The sequence below is a fragment of the Harpia harpyja genome, chromosome 4 (genome assembly GCF_026419915.1).
Source record: "Harpia harpyja isolate bHarHar1 chromosome 4, bHarHar1 primary haplotype, whole genome shotgun sequence".
Lineage (NCBI taxonomy): Eukaryota > Metazoa > Chordata > Aves > Accipitriformes > Accipitridae > Harpia > Harpia harpyja.
In genome coordinates, this window is record NC_068943.1 from 52,145,134 (window position 1) to 52,171,984 (window position 26,851).

The 26,851-nt window shown below is 37.2% G+C and overlaps 1 protein-coding gene across 5 annotated transcripts; it reads left to right on the forward strand.

The window, feature by feature from the left end:
• Positions 1–203: 203 nt before the first annotated feature.
• SANBR (SANT and BTB domain regulator of CSR) lies at positions 204–25,985 on the forward strand. Of its 5 annotated transcripts, XM_052784017.1 has the most exons (21): positions 207–592; positions 3,880–4,045; positions 5,973–6,159; positions 9,504–9,597; positions 10,670–10,908; positions 11,777–11,835; positions 12,539–12,699; positions 13,572–13,658; positions 13,779–13,889; positions 15,890–16,013; positions 16,195–16,347; positions 16,579–16,724; positions 17,101–17,200; positions 18,309–18,341; positions 19,893–19,992; positions 21,017–21,111; positions 21,225–21,253; positions 21,351–21,424; positions 22,482–22,570; positions 22,939–23,030; positions 23,935–25,985. In XM_052784017.1, exons 2-21 carry the CDS (start codon positions 3,896–3,898, stop codon positions 23,969–23,971), a joined length of 2,160 nt encoding a protein of 719 aa, XP_052639977.1. In that variant the 5' UTR covers positions 207–592; positions 3,880–3,895; the 3' UTR covers positions 23,972–25,985. The 5 variants fall into 5 exon arrangements, with proteins under 5 accessions (XP_052639978.1, XP_052639977.1, XP_052639980.1 ...); XM_052784018.1 differs by lacking the exon at positions 13,779–13,889 and having other exon boundaries at positions 204–592; XM_052784020.1 differs by lacking the exons at positions 3,880–4,045; positions 5,973–6,159 and having other exon boundaries at positions 216–592.
• Positions 25,986–26,851: the final 866 nt, after the last annotated feature.

Sequence of the window (26,851 nt, forward strand, 5' to 3'; positions counted from 1 at the left end):
ACCGGACGCTGGGCGCGAGGCGCCGCCGCTGCACTGCGACAAGGCGGGGCCGCCGGGGCGGGCAGGGGCGCCGCCGCAACACGGCACGCGCCGGAGCTGCCGCCCTGCCCGCGCGGCAGCATTTCCCCCCGCCTCCCGGCCATCCTATTGGCTCTCCCCGGCGGGAGGGGGCGTGGTGTCATCACCCGCCCGGCGCCGATTGGCGGCTGCCGCCCCCCTCACGGCGCTCCCCGCCGCGCGCTCCCCCTCCCCGAGAGGGTGGGGCCGGGCGGGGCCGGCGTGTGAGGGGGCCCGTCTCCCGCGCTTCGGGCACGGCAGGTGGGGAGGGGGGGCGGCGGCCGGCTGGCCGGTGGGTCCCGCCGCTCTGAGGAGCCCTGGGGTGGCTCTGCCGCAGTCCTCAGCGGGAGCGGCCGTGCCGGGCTGCGCCCGGGCTCCGCTCCGCCCGGCGCCCGGGGTTGTCTCCTCAGGGGAGCGGTGGCGGCGCCGCCGCCGCCTGCCCTAGCGGCCGTCGCGCCTCGAGGAGGAGCCGTTGCCCGTCCCGCCGCGCCGCTTTGCCCCGCGCCCGCCGACCCGTCGCCTGGGAGCCCGCCAGGTAACCCCTGCCCTGGCGCAGCCGGGGTAAGCCGGGAGAGCCTCCTGCGGTTTCCCTTCCGCTCTCCAGCGCCTCTGACCGGGGAGGGGTGCCTGATAGCTGCGGGGGGGGGGGGGGGGGCTTCTCCGTCGGCGAGGATTGGGGTGACTGGCGGAGGTCCCCGCTGCTGAGGGCGAGACCCAGCAGGACGGTGTTGCGTGAGGAGGCTGCTTACACTTGTAGGATCTTGCCCCAAAAACTGGGATCGGTTTTTACTTTTTTATTTAAATGCCTTATTTTAATTTTTATTTTGGCTGCTAGGTGGACAAACTACCATCCAAGTTGCTGTTATTTCTCTCCTCCACCTCATTCTGCACCATCACTTTGCTGCGTTTAAGGGTTCTGCGTGAAACCTCATGCCTATCCCACCATCTTTACCTTCCTGCAGGTTATGCACGTGCAAGGGCATAGTGATTCTTCATTTTTAGATTGATTTTTTTGCTTTAAAAAGAAGACCAAACCGGTATTAAATGAGGCGGTGCATTTCTGTAATGTAGACCAACTTCCTGCATAATGATTTAACTCTTTCTTTAAATCATGCCAGTTTTATGGCATATTAAAGTATTGGGAGTCCTTTGCACCACTTAATTTAGAATTCTAAGTATTAATAAAAATTCCATTGTTGCATATCTTTCTATATTATGCATGTCAAATGAGTTGGTCAGAATTAAATAATGCTGAAACTCTTTTCCTCTGGTTTCCATAGTGGAGGAAAGGGTTAACTTGAGCTTTACTTGCAGTAACAAACTGGAGAGAATCTGTAGAAGTTGCCTTCTCTCTCTTAACTATATGATTTATTACAGGCTTTATGTTGCTGCTCTTATGGAGTGCACCATTCTTGCATGAGACAGAATCTTGCGTGTGTCTTTAACTATACTTCTGACAGGATTTCCTAAAGGACAAAAAGGCAAATGTTAAATATCATTTATAAAGCCACAAAGAGGAGTCCCGTGCACTTCCCAGAATAGAGATAAAAAGACTTAACTTCTGTGTGCTTGTAATTAAGTGTGCGCCTTCGTTTATCGTTGCAGTAATGAGTATATATAAGGCTGTGTTTTAATGTACAGAATAAGCAAATAAAAAAATGTTTGAGAGACAAAAGCTTCATTCTCTCTGAATGTGTCATTACATTTTAAAGTATCTGTCATTCCTTCGTGGTCGGGTTGCTTCATGGTCCTGATGTGTATGTAAACTTGTTACTAGCAAAGGACTCACATTTTTTTCCTTTAAATTATAGACTCTAACTATTGCACAATAAATGCTTTTCTTTCTTTGATTAATTAGTACAATCATGCTGTAGAACTAGTCCTTAAAATGGTGATTTATGGAATATTGACATTGCTAGTAATCCTGCTTTCATTAAGGGTATTTAATGGTGCAAAATCAGAGGTTTCTAGTATCTATCATTTACTAATCTTATTCAAACATATTTTTAAACCAGCTGCTACGTGCGTACAAGGTAGCAGAAGAAGTTGGCTTCTTATTTTATAACCACTCAGGTTTGCCACTGGTGCTGACCTGTTCTGGACCAGTTATTTCTTTTCATAACAGCAGATATAGTAGATATTCAGTGGTTTAAATATAATTGATACTGACATCTGTCTGTGTGCTGACAGTGAGAAGTCTCCACCATAGAACAACCACAGTGACACCGCTTGATAATACTATCAGGTTGGGGGCTAAGGACTCAATGACTGTAGGGACTGATCTACCTTTACCTCATAGTGGCATCTATCTTAGTTGGAAAGTTTGGGCTCATATTGTCTGTGAAGGACCTTTTTCCTTTAAAACTGGCCATTTGGCACGCTTTGCAATAGATTTCATTTAGATAGAATTGCTAAAATGGTATGACTTTTTCTATTGGACTTTTCTTCTGTGTTTTGCTTGTGGCTTTTTTTTTTTTTTTTTGAATCTCATGAATATATGAAACCTAAGAATTATCTTAGTGGGTTCTGGGTTTTTTCTTTCTGATGGTTTCATTCAGCTAATCTTTTGAGAAGATGAAAGCTTACAGTTACCTGCTATTGTGATTTCTGTTTCTACCATCAAAACAAAAAAAGTGCTGGAATAGCTTCTTCTAGAGTCAGAAACAAAATCAGTGCTACTTTGTATATTTTAAGCATCTTTTCTTTTAGAAAGAACATGATGCAAAAGAAACATTTATGTGTAGTATACTTTTAGTAACAAGTGATCAGTTAAATCTGCTACCATCTAAGTGTATTTTCTCTGAAATTCTCTATAATCCTTGCTTTACAAGTCAAAATTCTGTATGTAACTTTTAAGTTCTGTTATTCACGTGATCTGTTTAAGATACTTTGAAAGAGGTCCAGAGTGCTTTCCAAATGTGAGCCCTTACTAAGCTCTTTGGCTGTGTATTACTTGAATATGAAAGTCTTGATCAATGCCTGCAGTTTTCTCCCAGTGTATGCTAAAACAGTACTTTGAACTTTTACTGTGTTCCCTGGTGCTATACAGAAAATTCATTTGGGAAAAGAAAAAAAACCAACTAAATGTAACACTTTTTTCAAATTAGGAGAACTGCATTTTTTTTTTTAAGATGTTCACTGCTGTCCTTATATGCTTTGTTCTGGTGTTCAGATTGAAGCTGAAGGAACAAGGGTTTTTGGCCCTGATAATCCCAGCTAATCAGGAGTTATGAGTGCCTTGGGACAACTCAAAAGTCAGGTCTTCAGGGTGAGAGCTGAAAGACATCTAGGTGTCATGTTTCTTGGCTCCAAATTATTATTGATGGCCCTTAGCAGGGTGCCCTGGGTTGGCTTTTGTATAATGGAGGTCAGGTGTGCAAAACAAGTAGGCAGAGCAAGAGGAGACCAAATTTGAGCAGTAAAAAGTTTGGGGAAAGAGATGAGTGTATTTGAATGTAAGTAAATTTAAATTAAAATGTCCCTCTGTAGTTTAGGCTGTTTATTCTGAGATTGTGGGTGGCTTTTTCTTGTGGAGGTCTCAGTGGTTGTGAATCCCTCCTGGAAACAGACAACTTAAAGGAATGGTGGGTAGTGACTGCTGCTGTTGAGTTGGTTGTGGTGTGTTTTGCACATCTGCTTCTCCCCCCCGGGTTTTGAGGATGTAGATATGAATACATAAATTTTGTCAAATAAAGCATTAGTACTTGACTGTAATGCTGTGGTAAATATTTCCCATAGTAATTTATGGAGTGCTGCAGTTAATATAGATCAAGCTTTAGCAAACTATGCAGTGAGACTTGCTAATAACATTTTCTCTTCTAGGCTTAAGTAGCCAAAGATGAGTCGTGGATTTTCAGAAAACAATAACTTTCCGTATGACAACAATCAAATGGTTTTGGATATGATCCTGTGCTCCCTAATTGGTGTTCCTCAGCCTATCAACTGGGACAGTGTGGCAAGGCTAGTTCCAGGATATACATCCAAAGAGGTGAATTTACTAATAAAATAATTTGTATACTTTAACCAGTACTTTATGAAGAAGAAAACATCTTTGGGGGAGGGAGGTAAATTGAAGTTAAGGGATGGGGTTTTTTTTCCCTGAAGTAATTTATACCTAAAGAATCAAAAATGGTAAATGAGCAGTAGATTGGAAAAAAAAAATTGTTTCTACAAAACCTAAACATTGAAATTAAGAAATATATTCTGCATTTTATTTCATTAGAACTGATATAGAAAAAGAACAAAAGTTACTGGAAAGTAAAAATTAAAAAGTGGAATTAAAAAAAGTAGTTGTGCTAACATATTTCAATTACATAGCTAAGATTTTCATGGAAAGGATGGCAGTACCCACTAACCTCATGTAGATTGTAGTGTACTTCCTAGCAAACCTGATAACTTTCTATGCTTGTCATTACAATTCTAAGGAAGTATGAGTTACAGATCTCCATTAGGTAGTTAAGAGTGCAGTTGCCTCTTGCTTGGTCCTACAAGATGTGGATTTTTTTTTCTTTGGTTGGAATAGAGTTGGAAGAAACTAGTACCTCCATATACTTAATCTTTCTGGATTGCTGAATTTCTTGGTGAAATGCTTACTTGGGGGTTTTGGGGGGTTTTGTTTGTTTGTTTTTTCATTTTTAATTTCTGAGGGGAAGTAAGCCAAGAGAGGAAAATGTCTTTTGCCCTTGTGATTCAGCAAAGCTGGGAGAAAACAAGCCAGTGGTCCTTATTTTCTGGCAAACTTAATCAAATGTGTCAGCTCACATTTATAGCATTGCTATTGGGCATCACTGTAACCTTGTATTTAGAACATAAAAGTGAATGTTTGGTGGGAGTAGAAGCTTCTGTGGAATGTTACTGCCTTTCAAGTGCTTGGCAAAGTGCTTGGGGGGGGTGTCCCTACTGTTTACTTTTCAATTTGCAGACAGTACTGTGCACATATAGCAAATAAAATAATTATAAAAGTATTGGTGAGCTCTCTCATATTAGTTAAGATTATATGATTGTTTAGTACATGTCTGGTTACTCTGTTTTAAAAGAACAAAGTGTCTTATGTATGTGGAGTCCCTCTTTAAGGCAATTAAGTAAATGTATATCTGTGCTTTTATGTATCGGTTGTATGTAGTAGACTGGCATCATTACAAATTTGAGATGCTACATTAATATAAGAAGGATGTCACTGTGTGCACTTCTCCCAAAGGGGCAGGAGGCATGCAGTAATGTTGGTTAGCTCAATGCAAAAGAAATAAATAAAAACAGCTGCTTGAGTGGAGCCTGACAAGATGTGTCACAGGAGGATCACCTGTAGAATTCAGTAGATTTTCTTGTATGTGTCAATTACCTGTGCATAGGATGCTGCTGAACCAAACCCATTATTATCATTGTGTGAGTACAAATTTACAAAATGGAAAAACTTTCTAGTTCATCAAAACAAGGAATAGAAAGTGAATAGAACTGCAGTGGAAATCACCAGTCCCTTTTGTCCAAATCAGAATGGAAGTCATAAAGTAAAAGAATAATAATTACAAACCAATTACTATGGCTACTTTTAATAATGTTTGACAGTGTGTATGGTAAAAGAACTAATTACAAAATGAGAATTTAAACTCTCCCCATAACTTTCCCTTTTGAAGATTGAGCTTAATATCACAGGATTTAAGGAAATAAAGGTTGAAACAGGTTCTATCTTATTTTTTCTCTTTCTGTTAGAGTATTTAATTATGGTAAATCTTACATATTTTACTGCATATTTATGTACTTTCCTGATGCCACTAACTAAATAGGAAGCATTATAAGTTTAATATCAGTAACTGTTCACATGCAAAAGATATGAAATACAATATCCGTCTCAAATTATAGTTATTAAAAATGTACTGAAAGCTACTGCTTCATTGTCCTATCATTTAATCTTGTGACAGTGTGCAAAAAGGTTTGATGAACTAAAAAGCAGTGGAAGTTCACCTGTTGACAACCAGTATAATCCCCTGATGGCTGCTGGTGGGAGTCCTGTGGAAACTTTAGCTACGTACATCAAATCCTCCTTGCTCGATACACAGACAGAGTTTCAGGAGCCTGCTATTGGGCAGGATTCCATTACTATAACTGGTATGTTTTTAGTCATTCTGAAATATATTGGCTTTGATTATAATCAGTATGTGCATGCTTTTCTGTCCTGAGCAGTAAGTCCACCCAGGAATAGTAGTTGTTAATTTTTGAAAAAGAAACTTAAGTATAAATATAATGCATACATGAAGTCATTTTCAGTTAGTTTAGGTTAAGAATTGATGTTTCTTTGGGTATTTTTAATAGCTTGTCCTTCCAAAAGGCGTAAATCCTTATGCCGAATCCTCCGTTTAGGATTTTTGGTGGGGAGAGGAGTTACTCTCCTGTTTTGTATCCCCAGTGTTGTACTGTTAAACCTACAGCCATTTGCAATCACATTAAGCTGTGTTATTAAAATAACTGGAAACTTTTGTGTAGAAAAGCTGCAGAAGGCTGAGAAGGTGGTCCCTTGAGGTCAGACCTTTCTCTCCCAGCTGAAAGCCCTGTCTTTGTCATACTGCTTGGTGGCAAGATGGCTACATAGGAGTTGGAGCGTAGTGTAGCTACTCTGTGATGCAAGACAGTCTTGCAATGACATAAAATGTGTCTTAGTCAATTATGTGTCCCAATAATAATTTGGCAGAAGAGGACCAGTCCTAATAGTTGTATTTCAATCACAGCACAATTAAATACTGTTAACATTTCCTTAAGTTCTTCTCCTGTAAGAAGGTGTAATTAGCTGTGTGATAGTTGTTCTCTGATTGCCATTGTAGAGTGAGATGTTTTCAGTGCCTTGTGGGACTCGGTAAATGTGTTGCGTGAGAAATTTGCTTCGGTAATGAGTAAACAAGTTCTGTGTTAAAAATTAAGAAGACAGTGAAGTGTTTAAACAAAATGTTCTCTGTTATGATGTTCTTCACAGTGATGCAGCTTTCTAGTCACTGTTCTCTTTGTAGAAGAAAGCTGTTTGAGCTTTGTTGGAGAACAAATAAAATGTTTTTATAACTCTAATCAAGAGAGTATATTTGAAAACTGTATATGGAGTATCTAGACTGAAAATGTTTCTAGTCAGCTTTCAGTTATGTACTTGTTACATGCGTGATGTGGGATAAATGCTTCTTGCACCCACAGGTGGCTACTTATAAGATTAGTAGCTTCCCAGTAGGCAGTTAACAAGCTAAGTCTGCTTATAGAACTCTTTAGACAATTAGTGCATGTTTTCTTTTTAACAATGTAATACATGTAATAAGTATTAATGCAGTTAAGTACCCTGATGTTTCCTACTACAAGATCCTAGCCTGAGATTTTTTCTCTGTTTTTGCGACTTTGGATAAATCATTTTCCCTGTTTATATGTAATCTGTTGATATGAAACTAGGATAATTAATCTTTTTCTGACAGGCTTGAATGAACTCACCTTCTTAATATTTGTGAGGTACTTCTATATTTTGGAATTGGAGATTTGAGAAAACCCTATTTGGAAATGTGCTTTCTTTTATTAATTACTTCCTAGTGGATTTATTCACATCTGCTTATTGTTAGGATTAAGAATTTTGGGCCTGTTTGGATTTGTTTGTAGACATGAGTAACAGCAAGAAAAAGCAATCAGACCAAATTCACTTTTAGCTGGATTGTCCTTTTGGCTGAGTTATAAAAGCTTATTTATTACTTGCTAATTATAAGGCAAACTGCTGTGAAGTCCCTTTGAATGCATATTATGGCAGTAAACAACCATATAGGATAGCCTTTTACCCAAAGTATTTATTACTAACTTGCGGAAGTCAAACAATCTATAATCTTTGGGGGGGAAGAAAAAAGCTAGGAAGAAATGTATGGTGAAGTTCAGACATCCCCGTTAATTTGGCTGTGTTGCATATTCTTGTTGCATTATTTCCTTTAATAAATAACTTCACTGTGTTCAAAATAAACTTCTTAATATTTGCAGACAGAACTCTTCCATGTCATTTTTTTCCACAGGCCCTTCCTTTAAAATACCTTACCTTGCATTCAAAATCTAGGACTCCCACCATGGTTGCTTTAATGCTAGCACAGGTCATCTGCCTGCAGTGGAATGCCTGCCCTGAAGGCTGTGGCTGACCTAGCCCCTTCCAAGGTTTTACTAGGGTCTGTCTAGTAAATCTTCCCCTTTTATTAACTGTGTTCCCTCTATTATGGCCTTACTAAAGCTTAACTGTGCAAGGCCTTAGGCTATATCTTTGGAGAAAGTTTTGTTTCTTCTGCCTCTGGTGTGATAACTTTGTTTTCCTGAAGGGCGTAACTACTGTACTGTGCTCTGAACTGTGTAGAGCTTCCAGATAATTTTTGGTGTCAGTCTGCTATAGTTACTTAGCCATAAGATGAAGAGGTCTATCTTAGTCTTCTTCAGAAGAGTACAGCCTCTTACATTACACGAGAGGGAGAAGATGCTTCTGGAACTTTTCCTGGAAATCTGAGAGTAGAGAGTAATTGTGGAAAATCACAACCTTACGGGTTTTCATCAGTGGAAGACAGATATATGCCCTTCCATTATTTAAAAAAGATAATGATCTTTCTGATTTATAAGCAAGATTATTGAAATTTCAGACTGCAGCGATTCATTCATCACAGTCAGAAAAGTTATTCAGTGTCTGAATGCTGGGGTTGTCTTAGCCCTTGACCCAGAACTTGCTGGATTTGGTGACTAGATCTTCTGGACTTCACTGGGTTTTGTGTCCAGGTTGCACTGCTTGCAGTGCATTTGTAAAGATAACCTATTTGAACTAAAGCGCAGCTGTCCTTTATTCCTGGAATAAGCTACATGGTGTAGTTCTAGGACTAGGCAAATTTCATGGTCTGCTTTCTTTGAGCGTTGTTTTATATAATCTGCTGCTTTAAGCCATGTGTTTGAGAAACATAGCAAAAATGCATCTTGCGAGACTTCTCCACTTCTGTTTGGAAGCAACTTATTTCCAAAGCTAACACATTATAGATAAGAAGTGGAGTTATTCTCAAGTTGTTATATTCTGGCAGGCAGCAAAGCTTCCCGAAAATGGAATTTTTGATGTGACAGAGCCTTAAGACCCCCATCCCACAAAGCAGAGATGAAGAGCTAAAGGAATGGATTGTATTCCCAGAAGGAAATGCTGAAGACTGGGTGAATCTTACTGCTCTATATTGAAACAGGACCGATCTGGGTTTGCAGCCAAGTGTCTGGGCAGCCCAGCAATGCTGCTGGTCTGAGTTTCCGGTGCATGGCATTCAGAGCAGGAATTTGGATTATCTAGTAGCCCTTAATGGTAGCAGATTTGTTGCTAGTTGTGTAACATTGCTCCACCATGAAAGCTGTACTTCAGTTGCATTTCCAAGATGCTGAAGAGCAAAAGTTCAGGCATTTTTGTTCTAATGCAGCCTTTTTTCCTTACATTTAAGGAAGGCCCAGCACAACCTCCACAAGGAATTGCTCTTCAGAATCTGAGAAAGGTCCTGTGCATAAAGGTGGAGAAAGCACTGACAAAAGCCAGGGGTAAGAAGATCTTTGTGTGTTTGTTATCTAGGGGATTATAGAACTGATGTCTAAATTGCTCGTACTTTTCTGCTATCAGAAAGAAAACACCTGGGAACATCCTAATAAATGCTGTGAAAAATTTTGAAACCTTACATTGCTACAGAAATACTAGGGGTTGGTTTGAGAATTTCTTCTGTGCAATAGGGATAGATTGTTTATAAATATCTCCACAGTGTTCCTCTGAGTGATTGATCACTGCTGTGGCGAGAATGGGAAACAATCAGATTTTAAAAAGGAATGAAACAAGATTGATGCTCAATAATATTTTAATTAAAAAAAAATATTTTGTGAACATAGATTTGTCCTGTGTAAAAGCAGGAAAACAAAGCCATAAATGAAAAATGCAAATGAAAAATATTACCACGAATTCAAGTAGCCATGCATGTCACTGTTTTTCATACTATCACATCCCTGTTTTCCATACTATACAAGTACATGTAGAATAATAGGTTTGTTTGAAACCTAATAACTATCTTTCTGTAGAGACAGCATTTACTGATTCTAGGTTTGACCTTTTCTTAAGAAATAGACATTTTAATATATAATAAAACAATTTTAATTGCCATGATGAAAATTGTTATTGTATGCTGTTGTTTTCCTTGGTGCCTCAGTAACTTAGGCATACATATCTGTCTATTTTTTCAAGAAAATTAAAAAGGGAGAACAAATAAGTTATCTATGTAATTCAGGTAGTATCCCATAACAAACTGGTGACAAAATTGGGGACTGGAGCTAGAAATTTTCCTTCTCTAGTCCCTTAACTTAACAATTAAATTGCGCTGATTATGTGTCAGAGGATATGCATCTGTGTTCTTCACCTGACAATGCTGTCTGACAATAGTTTCTATTAATAGTTTGTATTAATAGTTAATAACTGCAATTTGTTTTTGTCCTGTTAATAAAAACCTGTTAGTGACATCAGTGTTGCAACATGTGATCCAGATTTGGAGACGAGATCTTTGTTGATCGGTTTTGGTGTTCTAATTGGCTTATGGTCCTAATTTGGTATGTGGCTTGTTTTCTTTTTAAGGCCAAATATGGTGATCCATGTATGCGATGAAGCAAAAAACCTCAAAGAAGATTTTGTGTGTCCTCGAGACCTTTTGATTTCAGAAATGAAATACTTTGCTGAATATCTGTCAGTGGATGCCCAGCGCTGGGAAGAGGTGGATATTTCAGTGCACTGTGACGTTCACATCTTTGACTGGTTGATAAGATACGTTAAAAGGAACACTAAACATTCTGAAGATAATGAAATGCCCACTTTAGGTAAAAGAAAGTGTGTAGATCATTTGTTGTAGGTTCATTATGTTCTGTACTAATGGAAGATTAATATTTTTGATACAGTTCAGCCCCAGTCTCTTTTGTTTCTGACTGTTGCACTGAAGCTTGTCATTTGTTAGAAAAGTGTTGCAACAGAGATCCTCTGGTTATTATAGCAGATATCTCTGATTTGACAACACTGACAGTTTTGAAGAAACATCCTGATAGTTGAAGCAGTGGAAAAGATGTAATATATTTGGGAATCTGGTGTTTTTAATTAATATTCTTCAGACCTCTTCTGACCAAGAACAGAGTGGTAGTTTTGAAATACTGATGATGGTTGGGTTTTGTTTTGTTTCCCCTCTGCTCCCCATCAGCACAATTGCAGTATTTTCTAAAATTTCAATGCAGTCTGATACAATGGTAGAAGAACTTTTGCCTTTATGAATTTGAGGCAAGTTTTTAATCTTTTTATGAGTCTTTGCTACCATTTTTTAAAAATATAAACAAGCCAAGAGAATAGAGTTATAACTTGCAATGTGAAGGTTATGTTAAGCAGAATCTCAGCTGGGTATGATGGCTACAGATGGAAGTTAATCTTGTTGTGTAATTGTTTACTCATTGTATCCCTATGAAGTCACCTTTTCTAGTTTTTATAAATGCTAGTTTGTTACAGTTGTACTCTGGCCATCTAAATGATAAACCAAAACTTTGTTTCTTAAGATGGAAAATGCTCTACGTATTGGATGATGGAATGACAGGTTGATTGGTAAAATAATACTTAAAACAGATACTAAATATGCAGAGGGAGGGATGTGATATGAAATTATCAAAAGAATTCATGTAAACAAAATTTTTTGTTGTTGCCTTTTAGAACCATCAAATGTCATATCAATTCTTATTTCTTCTGAGTTTTTGAAGATGGATTCCTTAGTAAGTATTAAGAATGATTCTCTGCCATAAGGGCACAGTTAATTACCAGGTGTCTAACAGCTTGTTTGTTATGCTTTGGCTGCTATGTAAACAGATGATTAAATGAGAACATTTTGAGATTTTTACCACCCTTATTCAATGCAGTAATCTAATGTTTGCAGAATATCAATGCAAGAAAACTTAGAGTAAGTTATTTCTAAATGTGATAGTGGGATCTTGGATTTGCCTTCTGATGACTGATTTAGAGTAACATCAGTATCTGACTTCTGATAGGTTTTATGAAAAAAATATTATTAAATCAGTGAATACCTTTGTTTTATATCCTTTTTACACGAATGACACTTCTGCAATTTAGGATCTGGTTCTCCAGCTCTGTATAACTAACATCTACTGACTTGTTTGTTAAAATGTTTGTCAAAAGTTCTGTCATTGGGGTGACCCACAATTAAATATACAGTAAACATAGCTGTATAAGTTGAGATCCAGGCAATACTATGTATAATGTGTACTGTGGTTTTCTTTTTACAAGCAATTAGAAGGTACCACTTGTTGAAGATGAAACATTTGTGGAGTTTTTTGGTCTGTAGAAACCTTTTGGAGGAGAACATAAAGTAACTCAGAGTCATGCTAATTCAGAGTCTCCTTTGACATATCTTTGTCTAGAATTCCTTAACATTATTTTTAATGTTTTTATTTTTCCTAGGTAGAAAAATGTATTCATTATTGTCACAAAAATATGAATGCTATTGTAGCCACACCATGTAACATGAATTGTATCAATGCTAATCTTGTTATGCACATTGCTGATCTCTTCACACACAATGAAGTGGAAGAGCTGAAGGACAAAAGAGACAAATTTAAGAGGTAACTTTTTGCCCTGTAATACATTACTGAAGTGCTGTTGGGCTTTTGGATCATTTTTCAGAACAGCTAAGACACTGTGGGGTTTGAAGTGATATATATTTACACACAATTTCTATTCTCACATAATGTGTCTTGTATCAGAATATCATGAATTGACCTCAGAATTTTATATTAAAATTCTGAGCAAAAGGAAAGAGCTTTTTATAGGAAATGAGCAAAAGGAAAGGCCACAGTAGGCGTGTGGCATGGACAAATTATTCATGAATTCTCACATGGGAGCCAGGATTAGGGTAAGGAACCTTTTATGGGATGACATGCTTCTAATTTGTAGAGAATGGTTTGGCTTCAGCATCCTGTGAACTCTGATGTTTAGATGTAGAATGTAGGATGGCTGGAAGGCTGAATAGTTGTGATGGAATACTATTTCATACATAAGGACTCCAGCTTAGTATCCAGATAAGGGCCAATTATTGGAGGGCAGGCTGACAGACAAGCAAGGTGAAAGTAAGAAAGGATTTTAATCAGTAGGGATGAAGACATTATAATTTTTAGAATTAAAGTTAAGTGTAATTTCATTAATAAAAGGTCCTTTAATCGAGGTAGAAGCTGGCAGTTTATACTGGCAAGCAACATAATAAAGGAAAAAAAAATTAAGGGATCTCTTTCCTTGCATCTGGGTAAAAATAAGAGATGACCAGGTCAGGAACCAGTTATGTAAACAGGTTAGTTTAAAGGAAAATCACATTAAAAGCTAGATTCTGAGAGAAATATGGTGACTGACTTATCACCAGAATATAATTGTTAGTCTCACTATACATAAAACAATTTTCAGTATTTTTCTAACGAGTAAACTGTGTTGCTGTCATTAATAGTAAGCTTTTCTGCAAGAAGATTGAGAGACTGTTTGATCCAGAGTACCTAAATCCAGATTCTCGAGGAAATGCAGCAACATTATACAGGTATGGTCTTTTTATATTACTACTTCAGTTGCAAGGACAGTCCCTATGTTTTGAAGTCCTGCTCTTGCTCCAGTGCTTGCTTTTTTTTTTTTTTTTTTAATTTTTATTTTTATAATCTAGGTGTTGTTTATGTAAAAAGCTGCTAACTAAAGAAACTGAAAGAAGAATTCCTTGCGTACCAGGAAAAATCAACATAGATCAACATGGGAATATTGTCTATGTTCATATAAGGTAGTGAATATATATATTAAAAATTTTTCTTCAACTATATGATTTTCTGTGATTTTACAAAATAGTATATGTTTAGGAATTATCAGATACATTACAAAATGAAGTCGTTGATATGTGAAGAGCAGTATGAAACACCTCAACCTCTTGTATTACCTAGCAAAAAAAAAAAAAAAAGGGAGGGTGGGGGGTGATTATGATGATGTGCTTCTGAAATTCATTCAGTAGTGCTGCTGCTGATTGGAATGGAAGAACTACAGCCGCAATTACTGGGAGGGCTATTTTGGGTTGTACTGCCTTAAATAGAAAATACTTAGCTAATTCTTTCATCAAAGGGTTTTAAGATACGTGTAGTTGATGACAAATAAAGTTAAAGGCTGCATTTCTACAAGGTTTGTTATTGAATGATAGATCCACCTCTGCCAGCAAAGAAATGCTGAAGAGTATTTTCTAGACTGACTTTATGCTGTCAGATCAAATACTCAGCCTGCTTAAAGACCACTATAAATAAACTTTGCCAGTTGTTTTTCTGTTCTAAAGTATTTGCCAGAGGAGCTTCCAGGACCTATTCTGTATGTATGGTTGATTCATTTGGCACAAACGTTTAATTCAATTCTGTCTGTTTGATCCATGCTTGTGAACAGCTGGATTCTCTTCCTAATGATCAGTGCGTGATCAGCTGCAGTTCCCTCCCTCCCCACATGCACCCTTTAAGGAAGATGGAGGGAAATTAGTAACAGGAGACCCTTCTCATCAGATCTATTTTGTTCAGAACAACCAAGGCACAGTTCAATATCAGCTCCCCAGGTAACATGTATTTAGTGTTACCTCCCACCAGTAACTCCAAGGTGTGGATTAAGTTCTGCCTAACAGCCTAAATAGAACCGAATCTTGCAACCCTGTCCTGACCTATTAGGATCATTGGTGATTAGCCACGTAAAATTCATTAATTGTATTACTTCACTTAAGCTGACTGTATGTAGCTGCTATGCAATTCCTAGCGTATAAATGTGCAGGGTTTTAAAGTTACTCAGAGGATTATTTAGGTTCTAATTATTTGTCTTGTAGTACTTGTGACTGTTTTTCTAGACAGTATCCATTTACAGTTCCTTAGGTGAAGTGATGCTGGCCACTAATGTATTCAGGCTTATGAGCTAATACAAGACTATCTTTAACAATTTAAAAATAGGTTTATATTTATTGATCCTCTAGTGGTGTCTAGAACTAACATCCAGTTGGAAGTACTGCTTGCTTAGTCTAGGTTAGACATATATATAATAAAAAATGGTTCAGGACAGGGCTTAAAATTGTGGGAAAACGGTATCTGCTCTTTCTGAAGATAAAGTGCACCAGTGTAAGTTGCATATTCTCTTTCGAATTCTGAAGAGGTGTGTGTCATTTTATCACTAGGAAGGAGCAAAGTCTGTGGTTTTTAAGACTAGAAGCCTCCGATACATATATTAATCAAAAAGACATGGTCTTATATTTTCAAACTAATTCTTAACTGAGTAATTGCTGTTGTGTTGCAGATACATAAAAACATGTTATGTTGGCTTTTAAAATAAATAGAATGGCAGTACTTCTGTTGCACGACATGTTACTTTAAAGACAGAAAACTGCAATATGACTGAACTTGTTTGTGTATGTGTATTTTTATTTCTTCTACTCTGTGTACTGGGTTTTCCTCTGTTTTATGGTTCTCCTGATTTCCAGAAGTCTTGATATTTATCTTAGCTTATAAATTTGCAGTGTATGGAGCTTGAGGTGAATCAAGCTGTAATGCTTTGTTATTAGTAAATTTAGGATGTTGTGAAAGAATATAGGCTCTTCTGTCATGGTCTGAATTTAATAATGCTTGTTCCACATTGTATCATTTCTGTTCTAAATTCCTCTGTAGGCTTTTCACCAGTGGAGCATGTGGAGCATCTGCTCCTTCTCCACCTCACCTTTCTGGTGGCAGGATCGAAATAGTTATGACTGTATGCAACCTGACCTTTTTTCAGAGACAAAACCTGGGAAGTCCATGAGTACTTAATTGGCCTTCACGAGGAATTGAAGTCTTGGCGGGATGTTTATTGGCGTCTTTGGGGGACTGTTAATTGGTTGACCTGCTCGAGATGTAACCAAGTTAGTATATTTTCACTTTCACTTGTTTGTCTGTAGATGGCTTGTTGTGGGTGACTTCTGCAGGGTGAGGCAGGGATTAAAGCAGTTTGGGAAATATATAGCAGTAAAGCTTGGTATATGTTCTTTATTTGACTTCCATAGGTAATCTCACCTCTCATTATCTCTTCTTATTCTAATGTAGTCTTTCCTGTGTACCAAATTCTCCCATTGCCAGTACCATTCGCAGCCAGTTCTTTATCCAGGTGTAGCAAGTGCTCTGGGCTCGACTGGGACAGGAGTATATCCCTGTTGTAACCAAAAAGTACTTCGATTTGATCCTACAACCCTCCCAAAGGTACTTCAATACTAGCTCACTTTTGAAAGAACGTAACAGGTGGCAGGGGGGTGACAGTGTGAGGAAAATAGATCTTTTCCAAAATAAGTATTGTAAACTGTTGCAGTGTCCCAAGGCAGGCTGGGACCTTGGGACACAAGAGTTCAAAAGCTGAACTTTTTTATTGTACTTCCTGAAATCAGTTCTTCCCATTAACTCAAGTATTTGATCTTTTGTGTATGTGTATCGCAGGGCTGCAAAGTGAGGGATCACATGGTTGATTTACCTTCAGGAAATGAAGATGGGCATGCTTTGCCATTTCAAACTACTAAAATATTGAATGATTTGCTTCATCATAGAGATGTTATTGTTGTTCCTTTCACTAAAGATGAGAATAGGTAAGAACATTGTATTGTGTTACTGAAATAACTTAGCCTTCAACACTTAACATGTGTGCATGTTACGTTTGATTCCTCTCCCATTTTAAAATGGGACGTAGGAATCTTTAAAGGTAACTTGGTTTTGTTTGTTTAGTTGGAAATTGGGAAGAAAGGAACAAGTACTTTTTCCTTTTACATTTCAAGCAGACATTTAGAAATTCATCCTCCATAAGCATTTACTCCTATCTTTATATTTTAATGAATTGTTATCAAAATATTATGTGGCTGACTTGGAGGTCTGTCTTCTTTCTTGATACATGATGAATAAAGAGAAACTGATTCTAAAGTCGTGAAATAGAAAAATTTATTTTCGTTTCACATCTTTCTCTTTAAGTGATTCTGGTATTGGGCTCTGTGATGAAAAAGGCATTGAATGTGATGTGCTTGTAGAACCAAATACGCCGTGGGGTCCAAAAACTGGAGAAATCAATGCTGTGAGTGCTAACGTTGGGGTTTTTTTCCCCTTTTGTTGTGATAATGAGGATTCTTACAAGGGTACTTTGAAGAATTCATTAGGCAACTTTTAATAAAAACAAAAACCATGTGTTGTTGGAGGAAGAAGTGTACCACTGAGCATTGCAGGATAGTGTAGGCTAGCATAGGTACAAAATATCTGGTTGGTGAAAAGGCAAAACTTTTACCATGTCTGCTGGAAATATTTCTGTATATCAGAGGCAATTCTCCATATGTCTGTGCTTCCCACCCCGTTCTTAAACTGATAATATTTAAGGATCCAGTCATACTTTAAAATACATCAGGTGGCAAATATTTGAATAATTGCTGCCTTTGTTTTGTCTGCTGATGTATCTGGGTATGTCCACATGACTTTTGCAAGTCTATAAATGAAGAAGAGTAACTTGGGTTGTGTTCTGGTTGGGGTTTTTTTGTGGTTGGTTGGTTGGTTTGTTTTTTCCCCAACAGGTGAAAGATTTAACTTTTCCAGAGCTATGATGCATGTATGTTACTATGTGTATTTCAAGTCAACAGAGATACTTTCTAAGGCAAGTTTAAGGAGACTGTTTATAATACTATGTCTGGTTTAAAGAGAGCTTTCATGCAAAGATAATTTTTTGAACTTCTGCACCCATCGTGGAACTTCTGGTAACTCGACAATCCTGATGGTAGCACAATGCTGCTGATTCCATGAGAATTTCAAACAGGATCAGAAGCTCTCCTGTGATAAATGTGGGAGGCTGCTAAATTTAAACTCCATAACAATGTGGTACATAATTCCCCCTTCCTGTCCTGGGCTGCTTTTTTTTATTAAAATCAGCTGTAAATATTTTAGTGCTAAGGTTAGGCACCTTAAAACATGACTCTGAATTCACTGCATTTAATTGGTCAGTGGCTCACAGCCTGTTTGAGGTTAGTCATTCCACCAAATATAAAGAAGGGAGTAGGCCTTCTAGGAGTTATCAGTGTAGATTGCTGTACTATAACATACCACTCCTATTTTTAGAATTCCACTCACATTTTTTTTTAATTCTAATTTTTATTAGTTCTTTAACTTATATGCCTTTCTCTCTCTTTCTGTGACTACAGTTTCTTTCTCTGAAGAACTGGACTTTACAGCTGGTTAGTAAAATATTTTGTTCATAATTTTAAATATTTGCTCTTCTGCACTGGCAGAGAACTAGCTTTGGTTTTTGTCTTATTTTCTAATTAATTTGGTGGAAAATGTTTTTTCTTACTTTAATTTGGAAGTTGCAGTATAGCAACTCTTTTTACAAGAAAGTAAAAAGTATGTGTGAAGTACTATTTTACCTGAATAAAAATTAAAAATTCCTTTAAAATGTTTTTATAAATGACAACAAACAGTAGACCAGCACTGCATGCATCAGTTCTTAATAGTTTGTTAGGCTGACAGAAATGTAAATCATTGAAATCACAGTTGAGGGCCTAGCCAAATGCAGAGAATGGGGAGTCATTCTTCCAGTAGCATAGGTTGTCACATGATTTCTATTTTTGTATGTAAATGCTAGAGAGCAGTAGTTTACCTCTGTCACTCTTGAGGATTTGTGTTGCAGTCTGATGTTCCTAGTGTCCTATACTAAGAGTGTTCTTCTTGCAAAAACATGTTTCCTAAACTTTTTGAACTTGCAGTCCATGTTAAGCATCATCATTTCTCATGGATTAGTAGGCACTCATTATCACTTACTTTGAAAGATATATGTGTATATTCAAACAATGTAAACATCCAATTCCTTGATATTTTCAATATTATTTAATATTTAATATTAAATATTATTTAATATTTTCATTATTTCATGCTGATCAGCACAGAACTATTCACTGTGACCCCATCTGTTGCAATATTGGAGCCCATAGTTTATGATGATGTACAAGAGATAGAAGGAAAAAAATTTTTTTAGGTATTAGGGTGAGTTCACAAAAAAAAGCCAACCAGATATTCCAGACCAACTTGCAATAAATTATTAATGCAGATACCTGTGGTGTACATAATCTGTGTGCATTTGTAGTGCACTGTGATATGCATGCTTTGTGGCATTTAATTACTGAGTATCTCAGCAATTTCAGGCAGTTTGCAAGATGCAGCAAGCCTCAATAGAACCATCCGTAAACTTGTCATTTCCTGTATTCTATGATTATGTGGCTAGTTCAGACATCTGCTACTATAGCATCTTATTAATTAGAAAAATAATATAGCCAGAAATAAATTGGATATTAAACACTGAAGTATACAATAATACAGGTTGGAAGGGATATCTGGTGGTCATCTTATGTATTTCCTCCCACTCTCAAATCAGGGCCAGCTTCAAAGTTAGATTCAACTTCAAAGCTATACCACTTTGCTCAGGGTCATAGCCAATGAAATCTTGAGTATCTCTGAAGATGGAGATTCTACAGCCTCTCTGGGCAACCTCTTACAATGTTTGACCACTTAGAAGAAACATAAATAAAAATATTTATCAAAACATTCTAAGCAAAGTTTTGAAATTACTTTCTCAATGTTTGAGAATCGTGTTGTCAGACCTAACTGCGCAGTTACGTCACTAAGATATGGAGCTACTTTTGAAGTCAGCTCCTTTGAAACATATTTAATGTATCACTTAATAAAAATCAAGCCTCACTTATAATCTGTGGTACTTTCCTCCTATTGACTAGAAACAGCAATCGTTGTTATCTGAAGAAGAGGAGTATACCACTGGCTCAGAGGTCACTGAGGATGAAGTGGGGGATGAAGAAGAAGTATGCAGGAAACCAGGTACAACAAGTCTCTACAGTCATACTCCCTGCAATTTAGAGATAGGGATTCAAGGCAGCAGAATGATTCTGTAAGCAAATTTTAAACATTAGGCATTTTAAAAATAAAAACTAATGTTACTTGAATTTTATTTCTAGTTTTCCTGTGTTTAGATATAAATTACCTCACTGCTCAGTGCCATCAAAAATCATTGGCAAATGAGGAAAGCTGCAACTATTCATGTTTGAGATGTCTTCAGAGTTGATGAAGATTTGGCAGAAAACACTGTCAAATTACTTTTATGAAGTTTCATGTAGATAAACGTTGGAAGACAAGGCAGTAGCTACACAACTATATTTTTCCTTCCACCCCCCCACCCCACCCCCCCCCCCTCGAATATTCTTCTGGTTATATAGTGGAATGACTGGTAAATGCGGCTAGAATTGTGTCTGCATTGATAATAAGCTCTATATGATCTAAAAAGATTTTTGTGGGTTTTTTGTTGTTGTTTTATTTTAATATGATAAGCGATTTAGGAATATGGAAAGCCAAAAAGCAGTTTCTCCTTTCTACCCTACTAACGAGTCATTTGAACAGAGGCAGTTCTTTGTTCTTTTTGTCTTGACTCAAAAGGATTGGAGTGTACCAGTTTGTTTAAAAAAAAAAAAAAAAAAAAAAAGCTGAATGAAAATTTTTGTAGTTTGAATTTAAACTTGTTTGGTCTGATATCACTCAGAGTTTGTGGATTGAATTAATATGGTCAAAGATGTAGCTTTTATGTGCACTTTTAATTTCACAACAGAAAAGTTGTGCTGTTATGTGTGACCACTCTGCATTTTAAATACGTATTTGAGTTCCTGTACACTTCTCATAGAAAAGTGTTTGAGTAATCTGCATGTATTAGCAAGACTGCAACACTAACAACAGGAAAATAGCCTGTTCATTTACTCTGTAAAGGAATAGAGGGGAAAAAATTCTTTTGTAGCTGTGTAGTTGAGAAAACCCAAGTATCTGTGATGGTATGAGTAGATGTTTCTTCAATTAGCAGGAAGAAAGGAGAAATTAAAGAAATCCTACAAGCACCCAAAGAAAATGATTTCTTCCCCAAGTGTTCAGAAAAAGGAGAAGCCTTCTGATAAGGTAAAATCCTAGCTGTGAAGCTAGCCTCTCTGGTTGGGTTCAGTAATGAGGAATTCTTTTAAGTTTTGGACTTGATCTTAAAACATACTTAACGTGTTTTTTTTCTTTGATAGTCAAGTTCCCGAGATGCATCTCCATTCATGTAAGTAATTTTCAAAGTCCTTGAGAACATATTCTAGTATATCCCTTTTTGTGAACTGTTACTGATAACATGGTGTGCATCTTTCTTTTCTAACCAGTGTGAGTATGCAGCAGAACAAATGGGATGCCTCAAGGTCACTAAGATTCAACCAAGATGCTCAAAGAGAAGATGGTCTGTTCTTGCATGAGTTTAGCTTTCATAAAGTTAATATTATGCAAAGAAAACTATTAATTCATATAAGAAATGGCTAATTTTCTTAAAATATAGCTGCTTAGAAACTTTTAGGTTGAATTTGATCTCAGAAACAGCAATGGGGCTTTGGGTGGGTTTTTTTTATACTTGCTCCTCATTTGGAAAAGAACAGATTTCAACTAGGCTAATTGTTAGTAATCAGCTGTATCCAAACCCCACAGCAATCTCAGACTCTTCCAAACTGTACAAAAATACTCATGCAGCTAGGAACTCCTTCTGAAAATGTTACATTAGGATTTGATTGGCATTTACTAGCAATCTCATCTATTCTACAGGGGAAAAAATGTTTGTGGTAGGAAAATGGAAAGAAAATCCACCATATAAAACTATACATTGTAGCCTTGCACACAGATTGAAAAATAAATGGCAGCGTTGGGCCTGCTGTCTTGGAAAATACTGGAAAGGAGTTCAAAGTTTACAGGAGAAAAAGAAAAAATGCATTATAAGTGTATGTTAGCGCAGTTTATGTTCTTTATTTGGAATGTCAGCACGTAACCTACAGAGATGTATAGTTGTGTCGTCTGATGACTGTATAAGTATGTGAATAATTTTTCCTGCATCCCTGTGCCATTTGTTGTCTGTGTAGATAAACGAAGATAAACATTCACTTCTACCTCTTTCCCAGTCTTTCTGACTAAAAATATTCAGAATTCTATTCATTTATTCCACCTTTTTTAATCTCTTCTGAGGCTCGTGCATTTTTGCTGTTTTGAAAACCTCTGCCTCAAAAGCATTCCCATAGATTTTGATCTCAGTGTAATGCCTCAGGCTGCTTCTAGTATCTGCCAGGAACACTGCTGAAGCTACATTATGCGTCAGGATCTAGGATCTTGGTTGTTCAAGATTTTTGTATGAGCTGAAAAGAAAGCTAATTTTACAAATACAGTATCACTAAAGTGTGCATCTAATTCTTCTCCCTTTGTATTCAGTAGCAAGGAAAACCTCTGTTCTAAATATTCTTTCTTATTTCTGACAGATCAGAGAAGAATGTCTGAGATTACAGGGCACTTAATAAAAATGAGACTGGGAGACCTTGATCGAGTCAAGTCAAAAGACAGCAAAGAAGTAAGATTTGTCCTGTCACAATGTAGTGTTTACGGAATCGAAGTGAGCCTTGGTTAACAAAAATATGTAGAACAAATGAAAATACCATCTATTCAATTCTTAAGCTAAAGAACTGAATCTTATCAATATTCATTTTGTTCCAAGCATGATTTTGGGGGGGAAATTAGTTTAAAATAATGTTGGAAGTTCACTGCCCTTAAAAACCGGCATGGAAAATAGGATAGGTTTGAAAGGTTTCAGTACTGCGTTGTGATAATGAAACAAAGTATGCCATAGGTTCTGCTGAATATTAGTGATTTTTATGAAAAGTCACTGATTAAATCAGAATAATGTCAAAAATCGATTTTTTTTTTTTTTCTGGATTCCAGTATGCAGGAGGCATTTATTCTAGACTTGAAGCTCAGATAAAGGCCTCAGCACAGGTCAGTGCACGGCAAAACAATGCTGAGAAGAATGCCAGGTAAGATTTTAAAACAAAAGCAGAACATGGATTTCAGGTGGCAGTGGTGGTGGGTGTTTAAAGAAAAACATGCCTCGTTTCATACACTTTTTTTGAATCAGCGTCAATTCCAGCAGGTTAATCATATATGGTGTGAAAGCTTCCTTTGTCACATTAAACTAGAGCTAAGAGAATGAAACTCTTGTACCCATGCTGGAAGAACTGCTTTATAGCTTCTATGTTGGAAGGTTGACTGCTGCTCTGATATAACTTTTTGCAAAATTATGGATAACTGGAAAAGTGTTAGCCAAGATTCTTTAGCCTATTCTTTGGCCTCCTTCCAAAAACAAAACCAAAAAATCACACGCACCAAAAACCTACGTTAGTGCATATTGGTCTTCTACACCTTAAATGGATAAAACAAAAATGAACTGAGAAGCTGGCACACCGTGTGCAGTTGTAGAGCCCAGAACTGGTTATAATTTGGCCAGCAGGTGAGCCTCTTGAGCTGAAGTTTGTAGTGGAGTTGCTGACTAACTTCTAAAGGATGAGCTGGAAGCTTCAAATATACTGTTAGAGGAATTTCTCACAGGTCTTATTTCTGTCAAAAAAAACCGCATGTGACTTTTTTTTCTGTAGCATTAGTGATGTCAAAAGAAGATGTTTGACATTACAGTTCTTTCAGCTGTGTACCATTGTATGAATATGTAGTTTGTGGGTACAGGTATCCTGGCAGAAAGGTAACTTTCTCAGTAATAGATTTTGAGAATGAGGGGTTTTTTTTTTCCCCCCTCTCCTTCTCTCAGAAGACATTTTAACATGAAAGTAATTTCAAACAAATACCGTACTAGAGACCTGACTGGACAATAGTTTAAAATTCTAGCAGTAATAATGTACATATATTTCTTATGTGTTCTTGATCCAGGTCAAAGTCCCGTTTTGGTCAAGGCCGTCCAACATAAGGACTCATGAAAAAACTTTAACTAGAATTCATTACTGCTTCCTGAAACTGTACTGCACTCTGACAAACGGAGAATGCACAGCTCTGAAAGCTTTCCAGTGACTGACTTATTACTTTAAGCCTTGTAAATTATTTTGTGCGATAAATGAATGCAAATCCAATAAGGTCTGTACTTATTTTAATTGTAAATATACTATTTCTTAAATTTAAATTTAACTGCTTTTTTAGGTAATTGTGTTAAGTTGCATAGAAAATATTTTATAAATCTACAAAGTTAAATTATCAGACTAACTTTTATGGGGAAGACATAAATATGCCTTTAAGTATGCTAGAAATACTGAAAAGGAAAAAGCAAGACTACTGAATTCTGAATACAGTCAGCAGCATTAACACAAGTTGCCTAGTGTGTTTATAGTGTGTAGTGTTTGATGGTACATTTTAGGTCAGTTCTCTGGGGATTTGCATTTAAAGTCTGTGACAATACCTGTGACTTAGACTAGTTTAAGCAAAATTTTAATGCAGTTCTGAGGCTTCCTTCTGTATATCGCACAACTCCCATTCGTGTGAAGGTGGGTAGCAGGTAGAGACTAGACCTCCAAAGATTATATTATTATTATTATATCATATATATGATGATGCAGTATTGCATCTTGCATGTGAAACGCTTGCTTTACTTGCATGTGAAATTAATATTCCCATTCCATATCTGACTCCTCTTGCACAATACAGTGTTTTGTTCCCATCTAATATCCAGACCTTAGGACACAAAGCAGTTCTATCTCTTAATGATGCTATGCCACTAAATTTCCGAGCAGATATGCTATTAATTCTGCATCTTTCAATGGCGATGTATCATTATGAAGATTTGTGCATGTAGATCTTTTGGGTCTAGTTACTTTCTGAAACCTGCCTGAATAATACTGTTTAGAAGTCAGATGCACTTTCAAGTTCTGTATTTGGAGCAATAGAATACAAGTTTGTCTACATGTAAAATCCAGGGCTGCCAAAATGAAATAACTTGCCTAGAAATATGTTGCATATTAGAAAAGAAAATGGCAATAATGGCAATAATAATGGCTGAATTCGAGTAAACACATTCTGACTTTTTGAAACAGGTAGAAAGAGCGCTCAGGGAAAGCTTATTCCAGGCCACGGCTGTACAATAAATTGTGAGTTTGGAATGAAGTCAGCAAGATCCTGTGTGGGAGGGTGGGGTGGGGTGTGGTAAGGAGAGGAAGATCATTGTTTAAATGCACTCTTCTCTCCATTCAGGCTTTTTTTGTTTGTCTTGTTTCTTGAGGATTTTCAGTAGGCATTAGAAGACTAGGAGAGCAATACTTGAAAATACTGCTTTCAAGGTGGAAGATTTTTATTGAAACAATTAAAAATGAATGTTGTTTATTGTGTGTTTTGTCCAATACTATAGCAAATTCAGAGCCCAGTGAAACCAACAGGCAAAACTGTGGATTTCAATGCCTTTGATTTCAGGCAGGAGTGGTAACTTTGCAGGAGTGCTTTAATATGTATCAAATAAATAAGGCTTTATTAATGCCTCAGGCCTGTTTGCAAGTAGTAATTCAGTTTTAAGCACTTATAGTAAACGTTGGAAAACTGATTGTTGTTTGTTGAAAGAGGAAGTATTACAAAATCCAGTGGGTACAAAAATGCAGTAGAATAAGTGTTTTGCTACGATTTTGTGACTTCTGATAGAGGATTGTTCCAAATTCCCATGGTAAACTTTGCTGTGGAAGTTGCAGGCTGCATGTATGTGTGTTTAGTTTTCGTAGAACTACTGACTAGAAGAGAAGAGAAAATTCCGCTGGTTTTGTTCTGTGGGAAAGTGCCAGTTCTACATGCCAGTATTGTTTTATTCAAAAATATTTTTGTGTGTGTAATAATAACGTACATGATGTTTCTATCTTTTTTCCCCTTGCCAACCACCTTGAATTTTTATCTTGTATTACTTTTGAAAATTTGTCTTGGTTTAATGGAAATAAATGTTATTAATTTAAGAAGTGTGTGAGTTTTTTGTAGATACTTGTAAGAACTAAATAACTGCGTAAATGTTGTTAGTCTGAATCATGCATGTGTATTTGTGATTAAATTGCAGCATCATGGTACAGGCTTTTTATCTGTCAAGAACAGAATATCATTGAATGCAGAGCTACTCCAAATCTACGAGAACTTAAAAGTTATCTGCATTGAATTTTGAAGCTGGATTAAAAGTTCATGAGTGAGCTGCCCTACAAATGACCCAAGTATGCAAAATGTCAAACTAAGCTATGTTAAAAACATGTTTAACTTTGCCTTCTGCTGTCACAGTGCTGATCATACCATTTAAACAGTCTGTTAAATCTATGAATAGGATTAGTTTCCATGATTATCTTTCTAGAAATTGCTATATGGATGTCCTGCATATGTCCAGTTGGTATACTGGGAAGGCTGCAGTGTATGTCCTGCTGTCACATGTGTGTTTAACTTGCTGCACTGTGGAGCTGTTGCCTGTTTGCTTGATGTCCAGAAATCTTGGAGAAAGGGCCAAAGTTTTAAATTCAGTGATGGCTCCAAGAGAAAAAGACAACATGCTAGGAGAAATGTGGATATATGGTTGCCCCAGTCTGTAAACATAGAACTATGAATAGCATGGGCATATTTTATGTGACTGAGAGGACACTTCTCTTTGCCCTAAGGGAACTGATTTTTTTAAAAACATTGTTTCCTATTCTTGTTGAGTGTACAGACGTACTATGTTGTGTTGGGAAACTGCTCCCGTGCATCGGATGCTTGCTTGAGCAATTACATTTGTTCCCTGCTTCGTTTAGGCACCTCCCTCTCCACTCTAGGCAAATGTAAAACCTTAAGTTATTATTGATGTCTAAGA